The sequence below is a fragment of the Peromyscus californicus genome, unplaced genomic scaffold (genome assembly GCF_007827085.1).
Source record: "Peromyscus californicus insignis strain IS unplaced genomic scaffold, ASM782708v3 Scaffold_22__1_contigs__length_63687245, whole genome shotgun sequence".
Taxonomy (NCBI): Eukaryota; Metazoa; Chordata; class Mammalia; order Rodentia; family Cricetidae; genus Peromyscus; species Peromyscus californicus.
In genome coordinates, this window is record NW_026294525.1 from 42079581 (window position 1) to 42106159 (window position 26579).

At 39.4% G+C, this 26579-nt stretch overlaps 1 protein-coding gene across 3 annotated transcripts in view; it reads left to right on the plus strand.

The window, feature by feature from the left end:
* Tbc1d32 (TBC1 domain family member 32) overlaps positions 1-26579 on the plus strand; it is a 228459-nt gene that overhangs the window by 68554 nt on the left and 133326 nt on the right. For all 3 annotated transcript variants that reach the window (XM_052751314.1, XM_052751315.1, XM_052751316.1), the window contains exons 16-20: positions 4634-4835; positions 5833-5915; positions 14888-15026; positions 20070-20157; positions 22842-22960. In XM_052751314.1, the coding sequence (XP_052607274.1) occupies positions 4634-4835; positions 5833-5915; positions 14888-15026; positions 20070-20157; positions 22842-22960 (631 nt within the window). The remainder of the gene's footprint in view (positions 1-4633; positions 4836-5832; positions 5916-14887; positions 15027-20069; positions 20158-22841; positions 22961-26579) is intronic.

Below are 26579 nucleotides of genomic sequence, written 5' to 3' on the forward strand. Positions count from 1 at the left end.
TTTTGGTGTGTGATGTTTTTATTTATTTGCAAGTTTTTGTAACAAAGTTTATAAAATTAAAAAAGTAACGTTACTTATTAGAAAAACTTTAAAAAATGAGTGCTAGTATGTCTGGCACTAATAATACAAAAACTAGTAAAATTTTCTGTTTCTTTATGAATATTGTTAATTTGGATGAAATCAAGGTTTTGCCATTCACTTATGATGTGTATGTGGTTTTGTTTTTAAAGAACGGTTCTCTCACACTGAAGTTAAACAAGATGTAAACTACCAGAAGTGACTTCCGAGCCATCGTGTAAAGTTCATACTGATTGTTTCTTTAGTAGAAAGACTGGAATATTTGCAAATGCAATTAACAAGAGTCTGGCTCGTTAAATTTTACTTTTCACCGTGGAGGAGTGAGCAGGTAGCAAGCTGTAAAAAAGGAATTAGAGGGCCAGAAAATGGCTTCGCAGGGAAATATGCCACCTGCCAAGCCTGATGACCTGTGTTTGATTCCCAGGACTCACATGGCAGAACCAGAGGGCTGATTCCTGCAACTGTCCTGTGATCTCCAGGTGTCCTGTGACTCTGTTACACACACACACATATGCACGCACGCACGCACGCATGCATGCACACACACACAGAATTAGGAATATTTTTATGGACTGCTTATGGCGTTAGCCTTATAACATATTAAAAAAGAGAAAGCAGAGACGTATGTTTATAGAATGCTGCCTTTTGTGTAACAGGACAGTATGGGTCATCCATTTGCTGATCACTTAGGAGGGAATTATTAATGACAGACTGAAAGGCAATGAACACAGTTCTAGGGAACGGAAGAGACGATCAGAAGCATATATGGAGAAACAATCAATACATTGGTCATCCTTAGATTTTACTTTGCAATTAGGTAGCTGCTTTACGCTCCAAATGTTAAACAAATTAAAAAGAAAGAACTCACAATTTTTAAAACCTACAAAGCAAACAAGTAAGTAAACTTCACAGTCAAGTCAGTGACAAACTCAGGAAGAAAGAAAATTACTTCAGGTAACCTCATCGCCATTGAATTTGTAGTGAGGTGTAATGTAAGGGAAATAGTCTTCAATGTCAGCTGCATATGGAATGTGTAGAAGCAGTATTGGTGCTATTTCAAAACTGTTGTGGATAATAAACATAGGTAGGTAATGGCATTGGGAACTAAGATTTTATTAGTGTAAGATATAAAGGCATAAAATTAAAGAAGTAAAATCTTGACTATTCAGTTCATAATGGAAAATTTTTTAATTTATTTTTTTAAAATTTATTTTTAAAATCACCACCACGGAAAAGGCCTAGAAGAATTGATATTATTGACAGTGAACAGATACCTGCATTGTGGTATCTCTGTATCTTGTTTGTTTTGTTTTTCCCTAAGAGGAGACAGGAAGCCTTGAAGAAATGACTGTTTCTAGGTCAGGAATAAGAAGTATACAGGGTCATGTTTGCATAATTTTGTTTCTAGAAGTCAAGATAGCTATTTAAAACTAGCAGGATAGGGCCAAAAGGACCCTGAGGGAGAGTCTACTGTCTTTAAGATCTGCAACTCGAGGATCAGAAAAGAATAGGGAGGTAGGGTGAAATCCATAAGTCTATAAACATGGATTTGAAAAGATACTAAAATAATAAAAATAAAGCACAAATGGGCCAACTAGTTTCTTAATGAGGTTGCTATGATACCGAGTGTATTTATTACTTTGCAATTTGATAAAGATTGGAATATTCTTCCAACTTTCCTTTACACACTGTATTTTAACAAGTTACATGGGAAAGCCCTTTGTGGAAGAAGTCTGGGTAGTAAACACAGACAAAATTCTTGAGTCAGAAAAGATGCATGTCGTCTTTCTTCACCAAATCTTGGTCATCATCATGATAGTTGCTAAAGTCATCAAGGGTAAAGCCTTCCTTCTTAGAAATGCCAGCCTGGTGCCATCTGCCAGATTAATTTGGTGTCACCTAGATTGGGACCATCAGATATGTACTTCATGCTGGAGGCACACACCACCAATGACGTTATGTTGCCGGGGAGGAAAAAACAAAAGAACCAAATGTAGCTGGAGTTTTCCTGCCTGGCCCACAGTCAGGACAAATCTCTGTCACCCGCCAGTCCCACAGCCACTCAGACCCGACCAAGTAAACACAGAGACTTATACTGGGTACAAACTGTATGGCCGTGGCAGGCTTCTTGCTAACTGTTCTTACAGCTTAAATTAATCCATTTCCATTAATCTATACCTTGCCACATGGCTCGTGGCTTCCCGGTATCTTCACATTCTGTTTCTCATCGTGGCGGCTGGCAGTGTCTCTCTGACTCAGCCTTCCACTTCCCAGCTTTATTCTCCTCCTTGTCCCGCCTACACTTCCTGCCTAGCCAATGGCCAATCAGTGTTTTAATTATTGACTAATCAGCAACACATTTGCCATACAGAACATTCCACAGTACTTCCCCCCCCCCTTTTTTTTTTCAAAAAGGAAGGTTTTAACCTTAACAAAGTAAAATTACATATAATTTGGGAATTTGGGCGTAGCTTCTCTTACTACTTCCTGCTGGAGGGGGGCGCTGTATCTTATGGGGACACAAAGAAAATTTTAGGATCATGGAGTAGTCCGTGAGGCTGTATCATCTGAGCCAGTTGCCTTCAAACCATTCTGGATGTTGGATCATCTGGGCCATGGTGTCATCGGAGACCTTTCAGGGGGTCTTGGCTGGTCAAACCTGATGTGTCTTAATCTGGAACAAATCCATAGCCTCTGGCTTTCTGTGGAAACAAAAGCAGAGTCTCCTTTCCAAAGTAACATATCCTTATATCCAAATTTTGAAGTCAAGGTACCTTTAAAATATACATATTGGCATAACTCAACAGCTTTTACAATCAAATGTTTTTCTGCAGTTAAAAGTCCCAAAGACAACACAATGCAGATTCTCTGTGTAATATCCATTTTTACGTGGCTTATTTTTTATACTACCTTTACTGTCTCTTTAAAGACTTTATTTTTTAAAACTATGTATTTGTTTCTATAACTCTATATATCATCTTTTTTGTCTCTTTAAAGCCTACGTATATTTTACACACATTGTAAACTATTACATCTGAATCTGTCTTATTGTGAATCTATTGCCTTAAACTGCAGCAGCTGTGACTGCTGGCTCCTCCCACCTCAGCTTCCCAACATGGCTACGTTTACCACCAGCTCTGGGAGCTATCGTGGGTCTATGCTTTTATCCAAGCAGCGTGTAGTCCAGAAACCTTTTTTTGTTTTGTTTTGTTTTGTTTTGTATTAGCAAAGTCTAAATCCACCATGCAGCTTAATGTGCCACTTGCAGAGGCCTTATTCCTGCCATACAGCATGTCGAGCATGCACACCAGGAACCCACAAGTAGCTCAAACCAGCAGCTGCTGCTCATTTGAGAGAGACAATTAGGAACTGTTTTTAGCTCCATTTTAGAATCTTTTTTTCTCAGTTTTTAGGTGGAAACTCTTGCCACCACGTTGGACGCCAACCAAACTTTAAACCTCTGGGTCTAATTATTATCTTGTAGAACATTTGGGGAAATAGGAAATGGGATTGAAGATACCATAGAAAAAAAATAGTGACTATATTCTATATAAATATATACTTATGTATTTACATATAGTTAATATATATAAATGACTAGAGTCATTTAAATATAAAATTATTGAATCACTGACCTGGAGGAAAAGTACACAGGGAGTTTAAATCATGAACACAACCCATAGGACTTGTATGAAATGTAATTTACACAAACTTATCTAGATACAATGACATATTTAAGAAAATAAAGAGAAGTTTGATGTGGGCTGTCTTACTAACAATGATAATTTGTATGTGGGTATATTACATTTAAAATAGAAATGTCATTATTTAGAGATGCACACTGGATTACATATGCAAGACAAGGATGGCAAAATGTTCATAATGCTGCTGGAGAAAGGAGACTTGAGTGTTCTCTAAGTCTAATGCTTATTGCTTTTGATTTGGTTCTGTGTATTAAAAATCTAGAAAAAGTATTAATGCTGCTTTCCCCCAGAGTTAGACAGACAAGGTTATCTTGTTTCTCAGTATTAGCTATGTGACATTGTGCAAGTTACTTCTGTAGTCTTACATTCAAAGGATTTTAGAAAAAAGACATAAGCTCATTAAAATACTTGAAATAGTAACTTTCACACTGGAAGCATTTTTGTCTGTGCCGTTATTATTTCCAGGAAGACAGTCTCGAACTTTGAGATAGGGTGACTGTGTTGTTATTGTGACGGGGGAGGGTAGCAACAGCTCAAACAAAAGGATGTGTTCACTGGAAAATCAAGAACACTCATGTATGACCCTGGCTGCATGGCATCTGTGTCTCTTCAGTGTGTGTAGATCTGGCTGTTTCCCCCATCTGAATACCCTTTCCCATGTGCCACTGAAACCTTTCTCATGACTGGGCACGTTCACATTGGAGGATCAGGCATATTTTCTTGTTTGCAAAAGCTATGATCTATCTAAAAGAGAACTAGCAAATGAGCTGTGTGGAGACAGGCTGTTTGGCTGGTGCGGCATGCAGTCAGGCCCGCTTGGCTTTGGAATCACATCTGTGATCTCTTCTTAGTCCTACAGGTGCGCATATCATAGCCAAGTTTTCAAAGAAACTTCTTGATGAAGATATTTCTATTTTTTCTGGATCGGAAATGTTGCCTTTAGTTAAAGGAGCTTTTATTTCTGTGTGTCGTCAAATATATGGCACATGTGAAGGCTTACAGGTGTTGCTTCCTTATGGTTTACACGAATCCATAGCAAAGGCATGGAAGAAGGTACGTATTTTAACCCTTTCCTCCCTGCAGGTCTTTATTTCAGTTACAGGCATCACTGTAACACCTTTTTATGGACAGGATTTTGTTTTTGCTTTTGCTCTTGTTTTTGTTTTTTTCAAGACAGGGTTTCTCTGTGTAGCCTTGGCTGTCCTGGAACTCACTCAGTAGACCAGGCTGGCCTCAAACTCAGAGATCTGCCTGCTTCTGCCTTCTGAGTGCTGGGATTAAAGGTGTATGCCACCACTGCCTGGCATGGACAGGATATTTTAATGGGACATGTATCTGTCTTTTTTCTTTTGTGTTTTTTTTCCTCTCTTTCTCCCTCCCTCCCTCCCTCCCTTTCTTTTTGGAAACAGGGCCTCACTATGTATCTCTGGCTGGTCTGGAACTTACAGAGCCTCTGCCACCTGAGTGCCAGGCTATGTATCACTTCTTTGGCATTGTGGTAGTTGGTATTAGCTATTCATGCTTCTTAACTTGACACAGGATGACTTCAGACCCTTCTCTTTTAGTAGAGCTAGGCTCTAAGCCTTTAACTGATTACCACAATGTTTTTTTTTTGTCTTTTTTTTGGTTTTTCGAGACAGGGTTTCTCTGTGTAGCTTTGCGTCTTTCCTGGAACTCGCTTTGGGGACCAGGCTGGCCTCGAACTCACAGAGATCCGCCTGGCTCTGCCTCCCGAGTGCTGGGATTAAAGGCGTGCGCCACCACCGCCCGGCTGTCTTTTTTTTTTTTTTTATTGTGGTAGCAGAAGCTTTAGCTGTGTTCTCCTTGCATAGACTCGCCTTCTTCTGTGGAGGTTATGATATCAAGAACATAATAGAGCAGGAGCCATGCATAGACAAGGGGATTGCTCAGTCTTTTAATTTCATTGAATCAGATGATTTAATTTTGAAAGCAACTGTGTTAAGCATAAGAGATCTTGTGAATAGTGCTGTCAGTTAGAAATGCAGAGAAACAAACGAGTCTGTTTTCTTCTTCTTCTTCCTTTTTTTAGACAAGCTTGCTATCGGAAAGGATCCCCACTCCAGTAGAGGGCTCTGACTCAGTTTCCTCAGTGAGCCAGGAGTCTCCCAACATGTAAGTATAATTGTTTAGCATCTCTCTGTTGTGTTTGCTGAAATAATTTGGAAATAATTGAAATTCATGGAAAACTATGGCAAACATTTTCCAGGAAGCTAAACTATATGCATACAGGTTTGAGGAAAATTATTCTTACTATTATTTGTACAATATGCGATACTTGTAGCCATTAACAAGTCTAGAAATATTAAATATATTTTGCTTCATTGTGTATTTATATTTTGTGTTAGGAAGCTTGGTGTATTGTAAAGTTTTCAGAAAAATTGGAGAATTATCAAATACTAAAATTGAAAAATTACCTTGCATGGTTAGTAGAAGTAAAATGTTTTCAAATGCTGGTGAAATCCATTTTACTTGTTTTTCAAAATATGGTAAGAGTGCAGTTTAATTATGGTTTGGCATTTGAAAATTATGTAACTTAATATTTCAGTATATATATTTATACTTTTTTATAAACATTAATCTATGCGATGGCAGGTTACCCGGGAAAATACTTTATTAAATTAAGGTTTCACGATCGACAGGTTCCAGGTTTTTATTTTAGGTTCATGGTTGAGTGTTGGCACAGTATGAAACACAGTAGAACAGCTCTAAGGGTTGTTCTTTGTTAAATGTTGAATTTGGATTCCCTTTCTTTCATAGGTTAGAGCTTAACTTACAAAATCAGTTATTTTTTTTTTTTTTTAATTTAGGAAAAATTTAAAGGTGCAAAATAGTTCATTCTCTGGAAGTTTCATGTATATTTTTTCTAATATGGTTATCAAACCTACCAACTGCTGTTTTTTTCCCCATTTTTCCATTGAGTAAGTGTGGAAAAATTAAACAAGTTTTGTCCACCCATAGTCTACAACTGTAGCCTTTCCTCGAAGGCACACTGCACTGCATAGGAAGTAGAGCAGAATACCTGTTTGCTGCAGGGGGTTGCATTCTATGGAGGGAGTATACTGGATAGGAGGTCCTGCTTGTGCAAGAGTGCCCTAAGTTCCTCCTTCTTTCATTCGGAGTATGGGACAGGTTAATAGATGGAGAGAGGCAATGTTCCATTTGAGTATGTGCTCTACAGGAAAACAATGCCAGGGATAAAGATGTTTCCTGACCCCTGATATTACTGTTTGTGTTAGTTAGGGCTTTCTAGATAGAGCAGTGGGCTAGATTCGTGTATCAACATACAAGCAAGGAGAGAGTTTACTAGGGGAATTAGCTCACACTGTTTTAGAGGACGGGATGTTTGAAAAGTAGATTTTTAGGTGGATGGTAGTGGTGCACGCCTTTGATCCCAGCACTTGGGAGGTAGAGGCAGGAGGCTCTGTGAGTTTGAGGCCAGCCTGGTTTACAGAGTGAGTTCAAGGACATCCAGAGCTTTTACACAGAGAAACTGTCTTGAAAAACTGAGGGGCGGCGAGTAGTAGATTCTAAGATGTTGATAATGTTGCTCAGTTCGAGCCTTGACAGTCACTCTCCTATTGGGAGATTTGGGCTGCTAAGGCTGGGAAGCTTGTGATTTTGGTTCCAATGGCAGAAGAATGTTCTTGGGCTCCTGGGGAGAGGTTAGTCTCTCTTTGCTGTCATCTCTCTGTCTGGGCCCCTATCCAATTGATGGCGCCTTCTCTACACTGAAGACAGACCATCTCCACTTGGCCTGCTGAGGTTCGCACACCACTCTGAAGACACCCTCACAGACACACCCATAAATGATGCTCTCCAAGTTTGCTAGCTCTACTTCCAGTATAGTCAGATTGACATGTAAATGACTCATTGGTGTCTCAAGAGAAGCCAGAGGGTTAGTAAGATTCCCAGTAGAGTAGGTCTGTGTATTTCATTATTAACCATTCAGTTTGCCGTCTAGAAACACTTGAGCATCCTTTGTTCTTTTGTTTTATTGAGGTAGTTTGTGTGAGATAGGTGCTATTTTTTCTCCTTGATTCTTTGGTAAAATTTGGAGCTGTTAACTGGTCTTGTGTCAGTATAGCAGGTACCTGATTTATTTCTTTTTTTAAATAAATTTATTTATTTATTTACACCCCAGCTTTAGTTTCCTCTCTGTCCTCAACCCCCCAGTACCCTCTTCCCCCAGTCCCCTCTGTTCCTAACCCCCAATCCACTCCTCCATTTCTGTTTAGGAAAGGGCAGGTCTCCCATGAATATCAACAATACACAGTATATAAAGTTGCAGTAAGACTAAGCACCTCCCCATGTATTAAGGCTGGGCAAAGCAACCCTGTATGAGGAATAGGGTCCCAAAAGCCAGTAAAAGAGTCAGAGATGGTCCCTGTTTCCTCTGTTACGAGTCCCACAGAGGACCAAGCTACACAACTGTAGCATATATGCAGAGTGTATATATGCAGGCAGGCTTCCTGGTTGTCGGTTCAGTCCCTGTGAGTCTCTGTGAGCCCTGGTTAGTAGATTTTGTGAGTTTTCTTGTGGTGTCCTTGACCCATCTGGTTCCTACAATCCTTTTCTCCCTCTTCTGCAGGATTTCCCAAGCTGGGCCTACTGTTTAGCTGTGGGTCTGCATCTGTGTCCATCAGTTGCTGGATGAAGCGTCTCTGATGACAATTGGGCTAGGCACGAATCTATGAGTATAGCAGAATATTACATTAGGAACCATTACATTGACATTTTTTTTCCCTCCAGTCATGTTTGGTTTTATCTTAGGTCTCTGGTTCATCCAGCCTGTAGGTCTCAGTGCTCCAGGCTGTGTCAGGGTGGGCTTACACTCCTGATATGGGTTTTAGGTTACACCAGTCATTGGTTGGCCACTCCCTCAGTTTCCAGGCCACCCTTAGCCCAGCACATCCCATAATCAGGACAGACTGTAGGTTGAAGGTTATGTGGCTGGGTTGGTTTCCCATTCCCTCCACTTGAAGTCTTGCCTGGTCACAGGAGATGGCCAGTTCAGGCTTCATATCTGCTATTGTCAGGAGTCTTAGCTGGTGCCATCCTTGTAGGTTCCTGAGAGATTCCTTGGGCCAGGTTTGACCTGACCTTGAAATGCCCACCTTTCTAGTAGTCCTTTTAGTACTCCCCCCTCCTCCCATCTCTCATGTTCCCATCTTGACCTGCCTGCCCGCAGTCTGCTCATGAAATCTCTTCTGTTTCCCCTTCCCAGGGAGATCTGTGCATCCCCTCCTTGAGTCTTCCTTGTTACCTAGCCTCTCTGGGTCTGTAGATTGTAGCATAGTTATTCTTTACAGCTAATATCTACTTATGAGTGAGTACATACCATGTTTGTCTTTCTGGGTCTAGGTTCTTACTCAGTATGATTTTTTTCTATTTCCATCCATTAGCCTTCAAATTTCCTGATGTCATTGTTTTTAACACCTGAGTAGTACTCCATTTGTAAATGTATCACATTTTCTTTATCCATTCCTTGGTTGAGGGACACCATTAGTGAATGGGTCTTTCTCTAGTCCAAGTTACTGAAAGTGAGAGTTAGCTTAATTAGAAAACAGTAAAATAATAGCAATCTGTAAAAACTAATTAATCAATTTTTTTGCCATGAAGTTAAGCATTTTGTGCTTACATTTTTATTTAGTTATTTATTTTTATTTTTTGTTAACGTAGGATCCTGCTCTGGCTTCCCATTTAATGGTGCCTATAGTACCAGAGAATGGAGAAGCTGATGCATAGTACTGGTGGGCTATTCATGTCCTTCCAATCTAGATATTGCCTCAAAACACCAAATGAAATTTCTAATAGGCTTATCTAAGTCTATGCACACTATGTGAAGTTATCATTGTGTGACTTTAGAAAAAATATAATCACAGGAAAAAGAGAAGATGTCAACTTTGCCCCAACTAGCCATCAAAGGAACCTCTGCAAAATTGGAGGCTCAGATTATAGAGGGATTCTTGGATCTGCAAAGCGCAGCCCATGATACCATGGAATTAATCATCAGAGTCTGTATTTCCATTGGAAATATCTTGCTACTTATTTTAGTCAGTGTTCTATTGCTATGAAGAGATGCAGTGACCATGGCAACTGTTACAAAAGAAAGCATTTAACTGGATGTTGCTCACAGTTTCTGAGGTTTAGCCCATTCTTGTGGTGCGAAGCATGAGGGGACACAGGCAGACATGGTGCTGGAGAAGTAGCTAGGAGTTCTACATCCAGATACACAGGCAGCAGGAAGAGAGAGACACTGAGAATGGCTTGGGCTTTTGAAATCACGAAGCCCACCTCCAGTGACACACTTCCTCCAATAAAGCCAAACCTACTCCAACAGGCCACACCTCCCAAATCCTCTCAAGTAGTGCCACTCTTTGATGAACAAGCATTCAAACCTATGAGCCTGTGGGGGCCATTTGTATTCAAACCACCACACTACTGCAGGCTCACCCCATTTGCTGTTGCCCCTCTCCTAAGGGAAAGGACAATAAAACTTGGTGGCTCAGATCTTCTGTCCCTCTTATTAAAATTCAAAGGGCAGCCGGGCTGTGGTGGCCCACGCCTTTAATCCCAGCAGAGGCAAGCGGATCTCTGTGAGTTTGAGGCCAAGGCTGGTCTACAGAGCGAGATCCAGGAAAAGTGCAAAGCTACAAAAAAACCAAAAAAAAAAAAAAAAAAAAAAATTCAAAGGGCAGTTACATAGTTCCAGAGAAGAATTATTAAAGCATGTCAACACTTATTTTCAATTAATTATACTCTTTTATATCATATAGTAGTGCCACTTGTATGGCTTTTTCCTGTTTTCGTTTGTGAGGAATATAGAAGCCTTTTTTTATTGATTTTTATCTTCTTTAATGACTTATATCTCATATGTATATTCCTTTTTGAGTGACTTGGTTTAAATTTTCTAAAAGTTACTTTAATGATTAGCATATATTAATTGTACATAATTGTGGCTTTTAATTATTTCATTTTCATGAATGTATATAATATATTCCTATAATATTCACCTTCTCTTGTCCTTTTTCCACTCCATTCCTGCTAATCCCCTTTCTCTCCCCAAGTAACCTTCCATTCTACTTTCATGACTGGGCAGTGACCCAGTCAGTAGCGTATCTTAAAACCCTCAGGCAAGGGTGGACCTTTGCATCAATGTCACATTAAGGAATAAGAAAGAGACTTTTTAAAAAGAGATGTTTAGCCCAAGTGAGCCCAAACTTCAGTTCTCAACCTCTTCTTCCCCAGCTACCATGTGTCTGTAGTTTTTGATTGCAGTCTGTATTCTCTGGGGTATGTCTCTTGCTAACAAAGGGCTTTGCTCTGTGTTTATTGAACAATGCAGAAAACGGAATGGGAGAGGGATGCGGAATACGTTTTTACAAAAATCTTCAACAGTTTTATAAGAAGTTACTTTACTGGCGCCTGCTGATTCCGAAGAGCATTTGAAACCTCAGACAGACATTATCCTGTATCCATCCACATGTTGCTTCTACCATTTACAGGATATTTGTTTTTTTCAAGGTTGTTTTCGGTGTCTTGGTTACTTTCAGCAAATGATTACCATAACACACAAACAAACTTCTGGGTCAGGGACATGGAAGAATACCCAGTTTAAGATTAAAGCTATGCATCTAGCTTAAATCGTAAAAGCTAATTAAGTGAGAAATACAAGCCATAGTAGGTAATATATATTGCTGTTTTAATGGCACTTTGAACTTGAGTGAACAGGCTGAGTACACAGTATGATAGCTGATTGAGTATGTAGCTCTAGATGATCTCAACGCATACTGCTAACTTGGACACAAGGACTGGCCACAATTCATTCTCTCCAAAGGCAAGAACTATTTTCAGAAAATGATATTACTACATTACTACAGGCCTCACAGTGCCCTCCCCTTTCCATGGCAGGGTGCTGGGGGGGTTCATGCATGCACAGCAATACTCTTATCCAGAGAGCCATCTCCTCAGCCCTTTCCCAAGCTATTTCTGAATTTATGAGTTGTATATTTGCTCTTTGAGAAACATTATCCTCAAAAACATTAGTGCATATTTAGTTACACATTTTTCTCTTTGTTCTGAGACACGGGCTGGTTGTGTAGCACTGGCTCGTTCAGAACTTGCTTTGTAGCCCAGGTTTGCCTCGAACTGACCGAATTGCTTCTGGCTCCACCTCTGAGTGCTGGCATGACAAGCATGTGCCACCATACTCAGCTCTAGCTAGAAGTTCGATGCACTATCCACTGCACCGTGGAATCATCTCTCAGCTCTAACTGTCTCCTTTAAAAAGATAGTATAAAGTCATTAGGTATTGTGTTTTGAAAAGCACTATGGGGTTGATGTATATTCATCAATCATTGGTCTTTTACACATGCCACAATCCTCAATGCTGTAGATATTAAGAATTCTTTTAATATCTAATTTATTTCTTTATACTGATGCATCATATGTTTTGGCCATTTTTATAATTATTTTGTTCCACAGCTTGTAACTTGTGGCCTTTTCTCCCCAATAAGCTTATTTTTTTTCCCTTTATCCTTTTTAGTCTCCAAATATAGTTTTGGTTTGATTGTTAAGATCTGAGAGTGGTGAACTATTTCTATACTTTATATCTAAATTTTCTTCCCTGCCTCCGTCCTTCCCTCCTCCTCCTTCTCTCTCTCTCTCTTTCTGTCTTGTCTTGTGGCTTACATCTAGGTTTTTACTGTGAAGCCTTGTCTGATCTATAACTTGCTATGTAAGCCAGGCTGGCCTCAGCCTCACTGAGATCTTCAGGCCTTTGCCTCCGCCTCTTCCTCTGCCAGTTCCTGGGATTATAGATGTATGCTGTCACACCCAGCTAATCTTTTATGTCTGGAAATGTTTCTTCTTTCAAACCACACCATCACCACACATTCTTTCATACCCCAAACACATGTTCCTATTCTTAAGTAGTTTAATTATATATAAATGTTGAGGCAGGCAGACATTTCTCATCAGTTCTTGAAGCTGCCACTCCAGTACTTTCTGGACTGTGTGGCTCTTGACAAGTCTTATTATCTACAATATGGCCACCCGTGTTTAATAGGTAGTATCCTTATCTGGCAGCTGTTGCTTGTATTTTAGCTGTTTGCTTGATCTCTGTGACTTAAATTAACTTGCTTGGTCCTCTGGTGATATTTTAATTCATACACAAATTGTATATTTTTCTCAATTTTAGGAAATTCTCAGTATCTAAAAAAGTTAATTGAACAATATATTTATGGAGTGTAGAATTTTTGAAATTCTTTTCTTGTGGTTGTAGGCTTTGTTTTGGGCCACTAACCAGCTCCCAAATCACGATATGGAGACTTAATATTAGTTATGAATGTTTGGTCTTTTCTTATACTTGTCCCACTAGCTCTTTTAATTTAACTTGTTTGTATTCATTTATATTTTGCCTTGGGGTTTTTTAACCTTTCTTTCATTCTGTATGTCCTGCTCCATGTCTAGCTTGCTGGCGGCTGCCTAGCTGACTGGCCACGGGTGTCTCCTTTTTCTCTCTCGTTCTCTTCTCCCTCCTCCTATTTATTCTCTTTGCCCACCTGCTCTGCCTATCCCTCTACTGCCTAGCTATTGGCCAGTCAGCTTTTTATTAGACCAATCAGGTGCCTTAGGCAGGCAAGATGAAACAGCAATACAATTTTACATAATTAAACAAATACAGCATAAATAAAAGCAACACACTGTAATGAGAGCCTCAATAGTCTCTCTGTATATATCAATTTATTAAGGGTTTTATTAAAAATAGACTCACTGATACAGGATAAATCCAGTAGCAGAATCCTTGGAAAGCTGGGGACCGATCACACACTGCTTCACGCTGCCTGATCCTGTCTTCGCCACCCAAAAGAATGCAACCCCCTTTCTCCTCCCTTTTAAGTGGTCACATAGGCAGATAAGAAGCACTACGTCCATCAGGCCAGATTAGTCCAAGGTCACGGGCAGAGCAAATTCCCACTACACTCACTAGCTAGCTCTTACATTTAAATTCACCCATTTCTATTAATCTGTGTTTCACCACATGGCCCGTAGCTTACTGGTTCTATCACATCTTATTCCTTGGCCATCTTGCAGTGTCTGCTCTGACTCCAGCCTTCATCTCCATCTTCAGTTTGACCTTATTCTGCCTTGCCATTGCCCAAACAGCTTTATTTGTCAACCAGTGAGAGCAACACATATTCACAGCGTACAGAAAGAAAAACATCCCACAGCAACACATCTTTCCATAATTAAACAAATACAGCATAAACAAATGTAACACATCTTTACATAGTTAAAGCAATATTCTGCAATGTAAACAAATGTAACACATCTTTACATAGTTAAAGCAAAATTCTGCAACATAAACAAGTATAGCACATCTTTACATAGTTAAAGTAATATTCCACAGCAGTTTCTGCTGTTATTTTTTTTAACCTCTGGAGAAAGTTGTGAGCCTTAAAATTGTGTTTTGAGAAAAAATGTTATTATTTACTTTCAAATAAAATAAAAATTTATAAAAATAAAAGAGAAGACATGTATATTATGCTCTAGAACATGAGAAAAGTATTTTAATAAAAAGAAGGCACAAGCCGGGTGGTGGTGGCGCACGCCTTTAGTCCCAACACTCGGGAGGCAGAGGCCGGCGGATCTCTGTGAGTTCGAGGACAGCCTGGTCTACAAAGCGAGTTCCAGGAAAGGCGCAAAACTACACAGAGAAACCCTGTCTCGAAAAAAAAAAATAAAAAAATAAAAAAAAAGAAGGCACAAAAATAATGGAAAGTTGAGGTTCGGGGAATCCAAGTGCAGCGGAATTATCATGGGAAATTACGGCATGGATGAAAAAATCGAGGCTTAGTCAGAGTGCTGCACCCGAAATGAATACTCAACTCACTGAGTGATGAGGAGCCGTCAGAGCGGAAGTGAGAAAAACACTCACCGATTCCATATTGTTTCGTAATATCCACTGAACAACCTGTAGCCAATGTATACTCTACCAGTTCAATGCTTGTCCATGCCAATCTTTACTATTTTCAGTTTTGAGGATATTAAATGTCCCTTTCCCTGTCCTTTCCCTGTTCCAGTGTGGCTTGGGAAGACAATTTGCTAGATGATTTACTCAATTTTGCTGCCACTCCCAAAGGATTGCTGCTTCTTCAGAGAACAGGTGCCATCAATGAATGTGTGATGTTTATGTTCAACCAATATGCAAAAAAACTCCAGGTATGAATTACCATCTGCTCTAAGGGAAGGGAATTGTTGTTGTTAGAAAAGCTGTTCAGAACATTATTCTGCTGTCTGTGTGAGATGTGGCTATTAAGCTTCAGTTAAAATTCTGGGATGGATTGTACCACTTGATTTTTTTTTAAAGCAAAGCTTTAGGTAGTTGAGATTTGTGTCTATGGCTGTATTTTGAAATTGAAAGCAGCCAGATGGAATTGAAATTTTCAGTTAATTTTCCAGATGTTTTGTAAGCATGATATAATACATCCATAGTACCAAAGCTGGGAAGAACTTCTGGGAAAAAAAAAAAATCCTGTTAGGGCTAAATGTGTGTATCCATGAAGGTTTAGGCCTTGGGTGTTTTAAAAGACACAAACTTCCCTTTAGAGAGATTATGTTATACTGTTAAATAAAACTCACCAGGTAATTCATTTAATCAGGCAGCCTGAAGTAATGGACTCATAATCAGCTTTGTTTTTTTTCTGTCATAGTAAAGATCCTTACATTTCTGCAGTCTTGGGTATGCTTCTGAGGGTTATTTTTTGTATATAGCTCCTATATAGATCATTGGCCAGGATCAAGGCATGCTGTGTGGTGTGTGTGTGTGTGTGTGTGTGTGTGTGTGTGTGTGTGTGTGCGCGCGCGCACTTGGGTGGATGTAGAGACCGATGTCAGCTGCCTTCTTAAATTGTTCTCTACTTTCATATATATATATGTATGTATAGATAGATAGATATATCAGTTCCTTAATTAGGTTTTTGGCAGAGATTTAGACCACCAGTTTGTGAGGATAAATTCCTTTTGTTAGAGCCCCACAGGACTGCACACATCCCTGAGCTGAGGAATAGCCTGACCTTTTGCAGACCGTTTTCTTATCAACCTTGCCCCGCGTAGTAAACTTGTATTTCCCCTGTTCTCTGTCAAAGAGCTGCATCCCTGGCGCCTGCACTTACCCAGCTTATTTTTCTTGAAGCAGGCATCAGCGAGGTCTTTGGGGGATCTTAACGTCACTCATAGTGGTTTTTGTGGAGGTGGCAGTGGCTGCTTGCTAGTGTGTTTTGTGCAGAGGAGATGGAGGGAAATAAGTCCAGCCACAGGCAGCAAAGCCCAGGATGTTTCAGGAAGACTCTCGTGCCCTGTGACCTCCCCTTTGAGGCTGGTCAGGCCTGGGCATGGTGCGGTGTGCAGCTTTTCCCATGATGATGGAAGGCCTTCTTCCCCTGGGTTTACCCCTTCCCTGGTGGGACTTTGGCAGGATGACACCTTAGGTGTCTTGCAAAGCTTAACCTCTGTTCTTGTCACCACCAACTGGCTTTGTGACAGTGGCAAGATCCTCTCACCCCTTTAAAGTTTTGTTTCCTTTCAACCTTTGATTTAGCAGCTGAGTACATATCCCTTCTGGGTTCATGACAGATTGGAAGTGTTTCCAGTTCCACTAACCAGGTCGGGCTTTCAGCTGCTGTGGGGCTTCCCTTTTGGCCTCTTAGCCTTGGGGTGACCCTTTTAGGAAGGCCTCAGCCTTCTTGGCTGCAGATTTCTTCTCCCTTGTGTCAGGTCCTTTACCATTTTTACCCACCATCTTGCAAGATAGCAAAGCGCTCCATCTTATTTTTTGAGGCAGGGTCTCTCGACTAGGAACTCACCAATTTCGGACTATATGGCCAGCAAGCCCCAAGGATCGCCAGCCATCTTGTCTCTTCTTCCTCAGTGTTGAAATTATTGGTGTGTGCTGCTGAGCCCGGCCTCCTTTGCCTCCCTCCATCCCCAAATGTGGGTTCAGGCACACTGAACTCATGCTTATGCGGCAAGCACTTTACAGATATCGCCAGGTCCCCAATCTTGGGTATCCTTTCACAGTGGTTTTGTTTTTTGTTTTTATCTCTGGCAGTTATTGTGTTTGATGGTTTTATGTGGCCTGATGGCAAGTACTAACCTTTCACTCTCTTAAATTCTAATCCCTTACCTTTGTTTAAAACTATAAGAAAAGAAATAACTCCTTTTCTTGTCTCTGTCTGTGGAGAATAAATAGTTTCTGAGGTAGGCTCCTCATGTTCATTGCATGAGTTAAATATGTCTCTGTTTTTTTCATGGGTTTGTGAGGTTAGGTGTGTATATGTTGATACATTTTTTTTTTTATCTTGTTTTATTGAAGGCGGACCCTGAGTACAGAAAGTAGAGTTACACCTGTTCCTCAGTTTATGGCATACTTACTTCATCCATCTGTATGAGGTTCCCATTCTGTTTTATTTACTTTATTCTAGTATTATTCCAGATTGCCAGTTCCATTTCACCCTGTGCACATTTCCCAACCCGATATTTAGGATTTTATTATATGTAATACCCTTACACACACACACACACACACACACACACACACACACACACACACACACACACTTTTTATATTACAAATGTTCCAGTTTATTTTTAATTCCTCTGTACCTGAGTTTAGAGCTGTCCTTGTATCCTAATTAACTGTTCAGGCTTTGTTGATACTGTTTATCATTATGAAAACTTGCAAGCAACTCAAACACATTTTCTTTTTCATTCAGGTGCTTCAGATCAGGCACGCATATCTTTACATGATGCATCTAGAATTAGATGCCGTTTTTATGTTTGTAAATTTCAAAACCTAATAGTTTTTGCATCATACTGGTAGCATGCATACAAGAGACTGTCCCTTTGACATTGGGAATTTACAGTGATAGTTCTTCATTAGCATATTCATCACACTTTAATGTGCCCTGCTATCCCAGATATTTTCATCATTTACATCTTCAGATATTTTTCAAAAAATCCCGAAGGCTAGGCTGTTTTCCTAATTTTGTGTAAGAGAGAGTGGGAGCCCAGGTTAGTTATGAAACATGTTTTATGGCTCTGTTAGCTGTCTAGTTATAATGGTCATTCTAAAACTCAGATTTCTTCTTTTCTAGTTTTTAACTGTGTACATGAAGATGTACCTTGTTTAATAAATTGTCCAACTTGTGATAATTTGTTTTCTCTACACATTAAGTGGGAATTGGACAAACCATGTGGCTACTAATACTCCAATTTTCTGGGCTGGTGGGAGGGACTTATGAGTAAGGCAATTTTTGATAGGAAGATGCAGGAAAAGGAGAATAGGTATCCTCCTGGACTTCTGTGTTACTCACTGCAGAACAATGGGTTGTAATTCAAGGAAAATGGGAAATATGACTAACAAGATTGAAAAGGAAGGCTAACTTTTAAAGATATAAACAATAGAAAAATAGAAAATTGATGAATAGATCTAACTTTCAGCAAGGTCATTTAGCTCCTTTTCAGCTACCCCCTTTTTTCCCCATTAGAACTGAGGGCACACTTTATGTTTGAAGAGTCTGAAGTTAAGCCAGGTGCTTTTAATGGCATGTTCTAAAGTAGGAATTCTGAATGGTTAACTCTGTTTGGAAGCTGGACATCTTATAGGCCAGCAGAGTCTGATGGGTGTGTTATAATGCCACTTTACCTCCTTATTCCGATCAATACGATGGGATAGGTTCCCTTCTGTATTTACCCCAAGTAGGTTTATTCTTTGTAAAGTGACAAATTCTGAAGGACTTTTACACAGAAACAGATGGGTTGATGTGTAGGATTGGGCAGCTCTTCTTAGGAACAAAAATTGAATCCCCTAGAAATAGCTATTTTAAGGAGAAAGTATCATTTTTTTTTTTGAGTTTTTGTTTTGTTTTGATTTTTTAAAAATCCATTTAAGAATCTGGCAGTAAAAGGTTATAAATGAAGAAGTAGCCTAAAAAGTAATAATAGGATGATACAATTTAGTAATAATAGCATGATAGAATTTAGAGCTGGAAGCTATCCTATTTTTGCTTGATCTAAGCCCCTTTTATGAGAAATAAGTCCCTTTATTTATTTATTTATTTATTTATTTATTTATTTATTTATTTTGGTTTTTCGAGACAGGGTTTCTCTGTGTAGCTTTGCACCTTTCCTGGAATTCACTTGGTAGCCTAGGCTGGCCTCGAACTCACAAAGATCCACCTGGCTCTGCCTCCCAAGTGCTGGGATTAAAGGCGTGCGCCACCACCGCCCGGCAAGTCCCTTTATTTATGAGAAAAAGTCAGGAGTAATAAGTGACTCTTCAAAAATATTTATTTTTAACCATGTGTATTTATGTGTATGAATTCAGTTGTCCACGGAGGCCAAGGTGTTGGGACTTCTGGAGCTAGACTGGTAGGTGGTTCTGAGCCTCTAGATATGGATGCTGGGAATTGAACTGAATTATGGGAACTGAACTTGGGTCCTCTGCAAGAGCAGTATGTGCTCTTAACTGTGGACTTACCTCTTCAGCACCTTACTAAGTGACTTGTGAAAGTCAGAGAGCTAGGATTAAATTCAGATGAGAAATAAAATGGTTAAAAATACCACATTAGTACTAATTCACTGTGAGGGTGGTGGTGTTTGTTTTTCTGCTGTTATCACCTGAAGGAAATTTGTTGCATGAATCCCAATTGGTCTTAGTAAAGACCTGGAGCCAGATATCAGGGTGAAAGCTGAAAGATCAGAGAAGCAGAGCAAACCATAGCCACCACCTCTTACCTCACCAACTCCTCAGCCTGAAAGAGCCAGAGCTCCTGTCTTCTCCTGCCTTCTATTCCTTTCTCTGCCCAGCCATATCACTTCCTGTCTCAGCCTCCCTAGTGCTGGGATTAATGGTGTATGCTACCACTGCCTGGCTGTTTCTCTTTTAGACTGGCTTAATCTCTTCCAGTGTGGCCCTGAACTCACAGAGATCCAGATGAATCTCTGCCTCTGCCTCCCAAGTGCTAGGATTAAAGGTGTGTGCCACCACTTCCTGACCTACAGGAAGTCTGTGGCTAGCTCTGTCCTCTGATTTTCAGGCAAGCTTTATTTCCTAGCTTACAAACAGTATATACAAACAATATACCACCACAACATTTCTAGTCTTCTGGTTGTTAAAGAGCGGTAAGTAGCTGTACATCTGAGTTTGTATTGCATATGACAGCATGATATGTTCTTTGTTTCTCATTGCATTCTCTATGTTAGATAAACAGGCAGAAGAAGTTTGACCATGAAGTTTTGGTTGTACAGGTGGCATCCACAGCAGCAGGGGCAGTAGCGCTACAAAATTCAGGCAAGTTTTTTTTTTTTCCCTCATAAATAAAATGTGACCATTGTTCATAAAATGAATAATAGCATGACAAAGTTCCGGAATATTTTTGATTCTAAACTTCTTCTTTCCAGTTTGTGACTGTGAAAAAGAAAGTTTACAGGATTGTCTTTGCTTTCGATGAAATTACACTGGTGATTATTTTTCCTATGACATGTAGAGACTCTTATCCTACCTTTTTATTTTTAGAACAGTGGTACCTAATGATCTGTACTAAAACTTATTCAATTAAAGAATCCCTCTCGACCTTATAAACCTAAAGAATGTCATCAGTCTTGGTGTAATTAATTTTCCCTGACAGAATGGCCCAGTGTTTGGTTTAGTAGACTTCGATGTGCATCCAGATGTCCAGTCAGCATAGCTGTCACGTATCTGTACCACTGTCTTGTTCCCATCATTCCCCTGCCCTCTAGAAAGCATTCCCTCTCTCTGTAGCCTTCACACACACTTTGAAATTTGCCCTCCGTATATATTCTCTGCTGTCAATTGGATTTGAAGGAAAGTAAGCCACCGTGATTGTAGTATGCCCATGTTTAATTTATTGAGCTTCACATAATTAGTGATATAGCAGAGGAATTTCCAGTTGGAGGTGATAAATTATATCAGCATCACTGATCACTGTTGGTTCGCTACTTAAACCAAAATATTTTGCTACATTTTAGTTTTTGTTCAACCAATTTGGGCTCTGTGTGTATATGTTCCTTGAAAAAACCGGCCCTGAGCTGAAGCACATTTTTCTTCTACTTAGGACAAATCTATGTAGCACTGTACAAAGGAATATATTAATAGATCCATTTGAAGGCTAGATTTCACCCCAGATTTACTTGTCATCGAGTAGTTAAGCATTTGAACCCCATCCTCTCCAACTTTTCTTGAGATGGTTAAATGAAATTCTACACAGGTTATAGGATGACTACAGATCCCTGTGCTTACGTTACTTACATTACAGGAGCTGCATTGGCATTACATTACATGCATTGTTCCATTTGTACACTGTGGAAACTCTGGAATTTCCATTCTCAAATACCAGAATTCCCTGGTCTCTGAAGATGAGGGACTTTCACCCACAGTTACCAAAATTCCTGGGTAGAAGATGAGGGACTTTCACCCCCAGTTAATGCAAACTAATTAATAAACTCTTAAATTAGTCTCTTAAATTAGACCCCAGTATCCTCAGTTTTAGAGCCTGCATTTTTTTTTTTTTTTTTTTTTGTTTTTCGAGACAGGGTTTCTCTGTGTAGCTTTGCGCCTTTCCTGGAACTCGCTTTGGAGACCAGGCTGGCCTCGAACTCACAGAGATCCGCCTGGCTCTGCCTCCCGAGTGCTGGGATTAAAGGCGTGCGCCACCACCGCCCGGCAGAGCCTGCATTTTTGTTAGTTGTGCCAGAAAACACTTCTCTTGTTTTGTTAGAAGCATATTGGTTTGTCATAATTTTATTTTGGTTTTTGATATTTTAATAAAATTACATTATGTCCCCCCTTCCCTTTCCTTCCTGAAAGCCTTCTCAGATACCCCTTTGCTCTCTTTAAAATTCATGGCCTTGTTTTTCATTGTTGTTGCATACATATCTGTGTATTCCTATCCATCCCTAAGATCATAAGTACAATCTGCTCAGTCTCTCTAATGTTACTCGTATGCTCTTAGGGCTGACCCTTTGGTGTTGGATAACACATTGGTGTGCTCTGCTCTGGGGAAGAACATTCTCCTGCTCTTAGCATTCCTTAGTGGCCTGCAGTTCTTACTGTAGGGTGGTGGCTCCCCTAGGCTTCCCTCCTGTCCACTTTGTCAACTTGTTGTTGTCCTTGTCAGCTCATGTCTAGACAGTGATGTTGGTAGATTTTATGGATGTAACCCTCGACAGAACTGGGAGACACAATCTAACAGCAAACCCCCTGACCTCAGGTTCTTACCATCTCAGCACCCTCTCTTCTGTGTTTCCTGAGCCTTGGGTGTGGGATTTGTGTTGTAGATGCATCAGTTGGGATGGGGCTCACCACCCTGCATTTTGATGTGTTGTGACTCTCTGTAACAGTCTCCATCTTTCAGAAAGAGAACTTTCCTTGGAGGGTGGTGAGGACTTATCTGTGGGTATAAGGACAAATACTTAGAATGTGGTCAGAAATTAAGGCATACTGACTTTATGATTAGATGTTAGGTTTTTATACACAGTATATGATTTGAAAAATTTAATATCAGCTTTAATATTCATTTTCATTTAGTGTTTGACTTGGAATTTAAAGGCTGCATGGGAGGAAAGTTCAGAATTGTTTGAAACATGGAATTATAAATGAATATTAAATTAAGTGAGCATATTCTTTGGATGCCTGCCCGACTTGCTGGTGCCTCCTTTCTCTTCCCCCAACTCCTGAACACATTCTTTACAATCTCCAGGGAAATACTTTCCCATGATTTATTTAACAGTGCAGGGTGATGGGATATCATAAACATTTAGTAACAATATCAAGTACCACTTCTATCAAGGGTAGAGATTACACTATTATTTTTGAAAGATGCAAATGTTTTCCTCTGTGATAGCAAATAAGTCTTTTCATAAGAATAATCCTGTCTCCCACAAACCAGACTATACTATTTTATACTATAGTATAAATTATGCTATAAATATGACATAAGTAATACTTCTTCCTAGGCTTCATTAGTGCACTTATAACTGAATTATGGTCCAATCTTGAATGTGGAAGAGATGATGTAAGGGTAACTCATCCTAGAGCTACTCCAGTGGATCCTATTGACCGAAGCTGTCAAAAGGTAAGAAGATGTGTGATGAAATAATGCAGAGATTTGAAGTGTATTGCACAGAGATGACTCCAAGGAAACCTGACCTATGTCACTTATAAGCAGCAAACTTTCTTGTTTGTTTGTCTTTCGACACAGAGTTTCTCTGTATAGCCTTGGCTGTCCTGGAGCTAGCTCTGTAGATCCAGGCTGGCCTTGAACTCAGAGATCTGCTTGCCTCTGCCTCCCAAGTGCTGGGATAAAGGCGTGCACCACCACTTCCTGGCTAACTTTCTTAAGTGGATCTTCTCTCATTTAATACCTAAATATTTTTCATTAGAAAGTAAATTTAGTGAACTGTAACATACCAATAGTTGTTGGAAAATATATTGGAAAGATACTTTTCTATCTTGCTATTATTATGTATTTTTCTTTCTTTCTTCTTTTTTTTTTTTAAGATTTATTTATTTATTATGTATACAGTGTTTTGCTTGTGTGTATCCCTGCAGGCCAGAAGAGGGCACCAGATCTCATTACAGATGGTTGTGAGCCACCATGTGGTTGCTGGTAATTGAACTCAGGACCTTTGGAAGAGCAAGCAGTGCTCTTAACCTCTGAGCCATATCTCCAGCCCGTATTTTTCTTTCTTAATAAAGGGTAATAACACACTAGGCATGTTATGAAAAACAATGTGTCCCTGAAACAAACACAAACCAACACCATGGAAGTTCAGGAAGCATTTTTCCCTTGGTCTTGCATCTGATGGAAGTTGTTTGGATGGAGTGAACAGAAGAGCAGGCAGAGGGAAGATGCTATTAGCTATAGAGTGCAGCAAAAATTTTGTAAAAGTGCTTACCCCCTATTCTGTTAAAATTCAATGGCTTTTCCTATATGTAACACAGTCTCCTAATTTCTTTTAGTTGAAGTAATGATTCCCTGCAGTGGAAGCTTGAACAATTTTTAGTGTAATGATGCCATAAAATTATTTAAAGAACTCCCCTTTACCTACAATTTCAGCAGTTCCTTTTTTTCCTGGGATGTTAGGCTAATTCACTCTTGTACAAAACATGAACATTAGAAAATAACTTAAAAATGAAGTGGTTAAAATGTTGAGGGCCCAAAAGTAGGCAGTAAGTGGGGGACAATGACTTGTGGGATGCTCCTCCTTCACAGTCTCTATTTAACAGGTAGTTATTTTGAGACAGGGTTGCTTTATGTAGACCAGGCTGGCCTTGAGCGCTCTGAGATTCACATGCCTCTGTCTACCAAATGCTTCTGCCTCCCTGCCTGGCTGCAGATTTTAACTTTAGGAAAAGTAGAGAGTTAGTAGAATGGAATTACAAGCTTAGGGTTATTTGGCAGCTGAAGATGGAGTTGGGAGCCTGGAGAAAACAGAGTCACAAAATGGGTATTACAAACAGATGTAGTAGCATCCAAAGTATGAGTTATGCCTGTAAACTATAGTAACTGTGCTGCTCACCACATTGCCTGAGTTTGAATCCAGCCAATCCAACTGTTCAAAAAATTCATCCTCTGTATACTAGTGCTGAGTATGCTGAGAATCAGCTTACAAACAAATCTTTTCTTCTGAGGCTGGGGAGATAAATCTGTTGATAAAGCCCTGCTTTGTGAGCACAAGGACCCAACTTTGGGCCCCAGAACCTACATTAAAAGCAAACAAAGAACAGGCTAGTGGAATGGCTCAGTAGGTTAATGTATTTATTGTAAGCCTGATAGAGTTTGACCCCCAGAACCCACATGGTAAGGGAGAGAACTGATTCTCACAAACTGTTCTCTGATCTTACATGTATGCTGTGGCATCCCCAACCCTAACTCCAAATAAATAAATTAATTAAAAAAATTAAAACAATAACCAACAAAACCCAAACAATCAAACAAAAATACCCAAAACAACAACCCTGAAAACTCCAAGCCAAATTCTGCAAACCAGGCATGGTGGCACATGATTGTAAGTCCAGCACTGGGGAGGTGGAAACAGGTGGATAACTGAGGCTTACTAGCCTGCCCACCCAGATGACATGGAAACTCATGAAATGTAAAAGCTGAACAGTAAAGGAAACAAGCAAAGATTAAAGAGAAATCCCACAGACTGGAAGAAAATCTTTGCCAGCTTTGTGTCTTAACAGAGGTCAATGTCTAGAATATATAAAGAACTCCAGAATTTAAAACCCCCGAAGCCATATCATCCAGTCAGTAACAGGCTAATGAATTGAACAGATCATTGCTAAAAGAAGCAAAAGTATGCTAACAAATATCTGAAAAAATTTCAACATCTTTAGCCCTTAGGAAAATACAAATTAAACCACATTGAGAATCCATCTCACCTTAGTCAAAATGAGTACAAATAAATCAACCAACAAATGCTGTCAGGGATACAAGGCAAAAGGAGACGTTATACCTGTGGGGGTATAAATTAGTGTGGATGCTATGTCAGTTACTACGGGGGTTTCTAGGAAACCAAAACTAGAACCACTGTATGATACAGTTACTCCATGCTGCTACCTGCATGTCCATGTTCATCACAGCGTTATCCACAGTAGCTGAGATATGGGATCAGCATAAGCATCTATCAGCCAGTGAATGGAATAAATGTGTGTATGCACAATGGTGTTTCTCTGCTTCATAAAGAAAATGAGATTAGTTAATTGCAGGGAAATGGATGGAGTTGGTGATCGTCATGTTAACCAAATCAGCTAGACTCAAATACATTTTCTCCCACATTCAGAACCTAGATTTATAATACATGTGTGTAATTTAAGTATACATAGATACATACATATATATATATATATATAATGTATATATGATACACACACATCAGAAAAGTGGAATAGTAACTGGTAGAAGAGCAAGTGCTGGCAGGAGTGGAGAGTGACAAAAAGAGATAGTTATGGGGGGTATTATCAAAGTATGTGTCATACATGTATGAAAATTTTATAATGAAACATTTTTATTTACTAATTTTGTTATTTGACCATTTCATACATGTATATAATGTATTCTGATTGTACTCTGACAGCACAAAACCCATTACTTTATATGCTAACTAATAATAATTAAGTTATGTTCTTTATGTTAATATAACACAATCTAGAATTTATATAATATATGCACAGTAAAAAACCCAGAATTTATAGACATGTGAAGAATTTAAAAACTGTGACCCATACTCAGGAAAAAAGTCAGCCAACTAAAATTTATGTGAAATAAAAGTGTATTATTTTACAAGGACTGGACGTAAAGGAAACTTATAGTAAATAAACAAATAGGTCTCTGTAGCCGTATAAAGACACAGATGGAAATTCTAGAATTAAAAAACTAACTAGAAATAGAAATTTCTAAGTGGGCTTAACAGAAGATTTAAGCATAACATCACAAATAGTAAACTTTGGCAGGTCCATGGGAATCATAAAATTTAAAGAGCATGGGTGGGGAGAGCCTTTAGTTGATTTTGAAATTATGTCATATTGATAGTTTTAGCTTCTGCAGTGAGAATGCTAGAAACAAGAGAACAGGAAAGAACAATATTTGCCTAAACAGTAGATGAAAGTCACCAACTTTATTGAAAGATTATAGATGAGAAACTTAGTGAAACTCAAGAAAGACTATGTAAAATGAAAATATGAGAGAA